The sequence below is a fragment of the Epinephelus moara genome, chromosome 11 (genome assembly GCF_006386435.1).
Source record: "Epinephelus moara isolate mb chromosome 11, YSFRI_EMoa_1.0, whole genome shotgun sequence".
In the NCBI taxonomy this organism is placed as follows: domain Eukaryota; kingdom Metazoa; phylum Chordata; class Actinopteri; order Perciformes; family Serranidae; genus Epinephelus; species Epinephelus moara.
In genome coordinates, this window is record NC_065516.1 from 37124862 (window position 1) to 37129861 (window position 5000).

At 45.3% G+C, this 5000-nt stretch overlaps 1 protein-coding gene across 2 annotated transcripts in view; it reads right to left on the reverse strand.

Moving 5' to 3' along the window:
* Positions 1-5000, reverse strand: part of LOC126397832 (receptor-type tyrosine-protein phosphatase mu-like) — a 152830-nt gene that overhangs the window by 82704 nt on the left and 65126 nt on the right. For both annotated transcript variants that reach the window (XM_050056826.1, XM_050056825.1), the window contains exons 3-6: positions 4992-5000; positions 4788-4897; positions 923-1001; positions 174-289 (exon numbers count right to left, since the gene is read on the reverse strand). The exon at positions 4992-5000 is cut by the window's right edge and continues 159 nt beyond it. In XM_050056826.1, the coding sequence (XP_049912783.1) occupies positions 174-289; positions 923-1001; positions 4788-4897; positions 4992-5000 (314 nt within the window). The remainder of the gene's footprint in view (positions 1-173; positions 290-922; positions 1002-4787; positions 4898-4991) is intronic.

The following is a 5000-nucleotide window of genomic DNA, read 5'->3' on the forward strand; positions in this document are numbered from 1 at the left end:
AGATGAGTATAGATGGGTAAAGATGGGTAAAGATGGGTAAAGATGTGTATAGATGAGTATAGATGGGTAAAGATGGGTAAAGATGGGTAAAGATGAGTATAGATGGGTAAAGATGGGTAAAGATGAGTATAGATGAGTATAGATGGGTATAGATGGGTATAGATGATGGGTACCTGCAGGTATAGCAGCAGGTTGCTCTGTGGTCGGCCATTGACGGTGCAGTGAAACGTTGCCGTCTGTCCTGCGTTCACCTCCACGCCTTTGATGTGCAGGAAGTGAGGCGTGCTCACTGAGGACACACAACAGGAAGGTTCAGAGGTCACACACTGATGACATCATCACCTGGCTCATATCACCTCGGCTACGGCTAACCTTTTCTACTGATCTCATGAGCCAGGAAGTAAAAATCTCACAGAACCAATCAGAAAATGGACCGTGGAGGATGTGTGTGTGTATGTGTGTGTGTGTGTGTGTGTGTGTGTGCATGTGTGTGTGAGACTGTGTGTGTTTCAATCACTTTATTGGACAGTGTTGAGGTAAAAACAGGCAGCGAGAAAAAGTTCAGGTGAAGGATGATTACTGGAGATTTAACACACACGAACAGTCGAGTGTGTGTGTGTGTGTGTGTGTGTGTGTGTGTGTGTGTGTGCGGTGCTCACATAACAAAGCAACATCAAAAATGCGGGTCTTCAGACGGGCAGGTACATAAACAGACGGATGGATCAAAGTCCATGCTAATCAATTTATATTTTAATGAGCTCCCCTGTCTCCACACACACACACACACACACACACAAACTGACCTTGATTCTATGATGCCAGTTCAACTTTTAACAACGTTATCCAATTAAGCAGCCAAACCTCGTTAACCAATTCGGAGCCTGTTCTACAAGGGGCGGGGCCTGGGTCTGTGTGTACTTACTGCACTGGTGTCCCTGCAGTGTGATGTCCTTGATGGCTAGAACTCCTCTCTGACCGGTGCTGACCGCCTCGAATACCACCTGACACACAGATCACATGACCATCAGCCTCACTGATGGCAGCAACAGCAGGAGTAACAGGAGTATTACTATTGTTGGTCCCAGAAGGTGCTGATGAGTCTAAAAACTGGCTTGTACCAACTTATGATCACACCTGAGGTCGTTTTCACGTCTGCAGGTGTGAACCATGGTTGATGTTGTTTCAGTGTTTCCATTTGATCCAGTTCCACCCCCTTTACACAGGGATTAGTGTCTGTATGCAGGTTGTTTTTCTGTGTGTGTTTTTACTGTGTGCCAGATTCAGTGTCACAGACAGGCGGGAAAACAGGTCAGTAATCAGTAGAAAGCAGCATGAAGGCTGGTGAAATCTTCACAGTTGTTGATATCTTGGACTCTTTCCGTCTCACTTCAAAACCACTGCAGACTAAATTTAGAACGATACTTGAGCGCCGGTTGGACAGAGACAGGTCGTATTTTATGGCGACCTGTCATTGCATCTCGCCAGCAGAGGGGCTAAAAAAGAGCGTGTCCACCCAGCTGTTGTGTTGTCTTCCCTGCTGATGGGGGCAGAGCTGATAATGTGGCTGCTGCAGAGTCATGTGACCTGAGAGAGAATGCTGATTATTACCTTCCCAATAACCAAAAGAAAAGAAAACGGATGTTACTTGTGCAGGGTTCTTTTTGCAGTGTGAAAGGGACGTTACCCCCCCCCCCCCCCTCCCTTAATGGGCGAGCTGGTTGGGCGAGAGCCCTGAACACCATGCACGTCTTCATGAAAAGGAAACTCGTCCTTGTGATTGGTTTGCTCTGTCTGTCATCCTCTCAGAGAATCACTGAGAAGTGTCGTTTCCTCCAGATGACTCTTTATCCAGTCCTCACACTAAATGTCAGTTAAACATCTGCTCTCCTCTCCTCGTGTGTGTCTGTGGCCTCTTTTTGTTCCTGTTTCCTGTTCTGACATCACGGCGGTCCAAAAACAGTCTGAACAGATTTCATTCTGGCTGCGCTCCTCACGTCGATTAACTATAACGTGTTTTAAACCATTCTGAACTCCTGACGCCCTCTACAGATGATCAGCTGACCTCACAACGCCTGTGTGTGTGTGTATATGTGTGTGTGCGCATTCCAAAGTGTTATCACCACAGACACCGGCGGCACGCACTTCCTGTTGGCGCCCAGAAACAGGAAGTCCTCCTCCTTGCTCTCAGCTCTGACTCCTCTTCCCTCCATTCTTCTTCTCTCACTCACTTCCTTCCTTCCTTCTTCCTTTGCTTCTCTCCTTCGCTGTTTCTCTCTCATTAACTCCTCACTCTAACGAGGTGAATCTGTCGTTGCCGTGGCGATGCAGCTAATTAGTGACGCCTGCTGTGATGATGGGATGCTTGTAATTGCAGCCTGTTCACAACCCACAACACCTGTGTGTGTGTGTGTGTGTGTTTGTGTGCGTGTGTGTGTGTGTGATTGGCTGTATTGTTCTGAATCAGTCTCTCTTCTTCTGTGGTGACAGCAGTGAGACCCTGCTGAAGACAAATATTTGTCTTCAAACTGTGATTGTCGCTCAGACAAACCAAGTCGTATCAGACAGGAAACTGTTTTCATCACACTGTACAATAATGCACACAATCGGCCCGTGGTTGTATGACTCCGCCCACAGTCCACCCTGTGGTTGTATGGCTCCACCCACCAGCCCACCCCATGGTTGCATGACTCCACCCACCAGTCCACCCTGTGGTTGTATGACTCCGCCCACCAGCCCACCCCATGGTTTTATGGCTCCACCCACCAGTCCACCCTGTGGTTGTATGACTCCGCCCACCAGCCCACCCCATGGTTTTATGGCTCCACCCACCAGTCCACCCTGTGGTTGTATGACTCCGCCCACCAGTCCACCCTGTGGTTGTATGACTCCGCCCACCAGCCCACCCCATGGTTGCATGACTACGCCCACCAGTCCACCCTGTGGTTGTATGACTCCGCCCACCTGTCCAGTGTCTCTGACAGTCTCCACACGTCAGTGACTCCTGGCACAGGAGTGTCACACACTATTAGACATTTGTGTCAAGTTTGGTCATAATTAGTGTATGAATTCTTGAGTTTTGTGAGGTCGCACTGACCTTTGACCACCAAATTCTAATGAGTTCATTGCAGAGTCCAAGCAGACGTTTGTGCAAAACTGTTCTCAAGCTATCATATTTATCAGAATACAATGGACAGGGTCACAGTGACCTTTGATTGGTGCCACCTAGCATCAGTGGTGTTGCGTCGCACTGTGGCAACGACCAAATTGAGCGTGGGGATCAGAGATAATGAATAAAATGTAGGCTGTAAAGCCACCAGTATACCTCTATGTATATGTAGAATGAGAAGGTGTGTGGACACTCTACTGAATAAATGAGTAAAGAGACCGAGCAACAATTATCAGATTTATCTTAAGAAAAAACAAATAGTAATGCAAATAATTATAGCAGAATGCACAGTACCAGTACAAACAGCTCACAGTAAATGATACCAATATGTACAGTATCAGTACAAACAACAGTAGATACAGTGGAATTATACCAATATGCACATGTAAACAGTCCCCATTCTAGAATAAACGGAAATTCTAATCACTTTATTGTTGAGTCCAAGCACCCGTTTTTGCAAAAAAATTGAAGAAATCCCCCTGGGCATTCTTGAGAAATCATATTCATAAGAATGAGAGAGACACAAGGTCACAGTGACATTCAACAACTAAAATCTAATCTGTTTGGTCTTGATTCAAAGTGGACGTTTGTGCCAAATTTGAAGAAATTTCCTCAAAGTGTTCTTGAGATCCTGCATTCACAAGAATGAGAAAGATTAGGTCACAGTGACCTTGACCTATGACTACTGAATTCTGATCAGTTCATTGTCGAGTCCAAGTGGGGTTTGTGCAAAATATTTCCTCAAGCATTCTTAAGATATCGCATTCATGAGAATGAGGGACGCAAAGTCACAGTGATGACTGTTGAATCTAATCAGTTCACCTTTGAGTTCAAGTGGACATTTGTGCCAAATTTGAACATGTTCTTGAGATATCGCTTTCAAGTGCCACAGTAATCTTGACTGTTGACCACCAAAATCTAATGATTTCATTGTGAAGTAAATTTAAAGGAATTTCGCCAACCTGTTCTCAAGATGTCATGTTCCCAAGAAGACAATGGACAGGGTGACACTGACCTTTGACCAATGAATTCTAAGCAGTTTATTGTTGAGTCCAACGGGACGTTTGTGCAAAATCTGAGGAAATACCTCCAGGCGTTCTTGAGATATTGCATTCACAAGAATGAGACAAAAGGTCACAGTGACCTTAACTGTTGACCACCAAAATCTAACTATTTTATCCTTGACTCAAATTGGACATTTGTAGCAAATTTAAAGAATTTCCCTTGATGTGTTTTTGAGATATCACAATCACAAGAATGTGACAGATGTAGTGACAATGACCTTAACTTTTGACTTTTGACAGCAAAATCAGTTCATTGTTGAGTCCAAGTAGACGTTTGTGCCAAATTTGAAGGAATTCCTTCAAGGTGTTCTTTGGATACCCTGTTCAAACAATAGGACGGACAGATGGGGCACCTTAAAACAAAATGCCTCAGAAATACCAAACTCAAGGATTAAAACCAGTACGTGACATCACAGAGCCTGCGTCCATCTGTCTCACATCTGTCCGACTCCACAGCTCCACATTTAGACTTCTCAAGTTAAAGTAACACCTGGAAATATTCGGCTCAGTTGTAGTGAATGTTCAGTTTGTTGTCTTTTCTCTAATAAATATGTTACCTGGTAGTAATTGGGCCAGAAGGTGGACACAGCTAGCTCCACCCCTTTCCAGATGTGATAGGCGGGGCCTGAAGAGTTAAAGACGGGAACTCCCAGAGGACTGTTGTTCTCTGCGGACCACAAGAACACCGTGAACACACCCTGACGTCACTGTGTTGCAGTATTTGTGTGTAGTACTGTAGTGCAGCAATGCGGTACTTGTACCTTTGACAT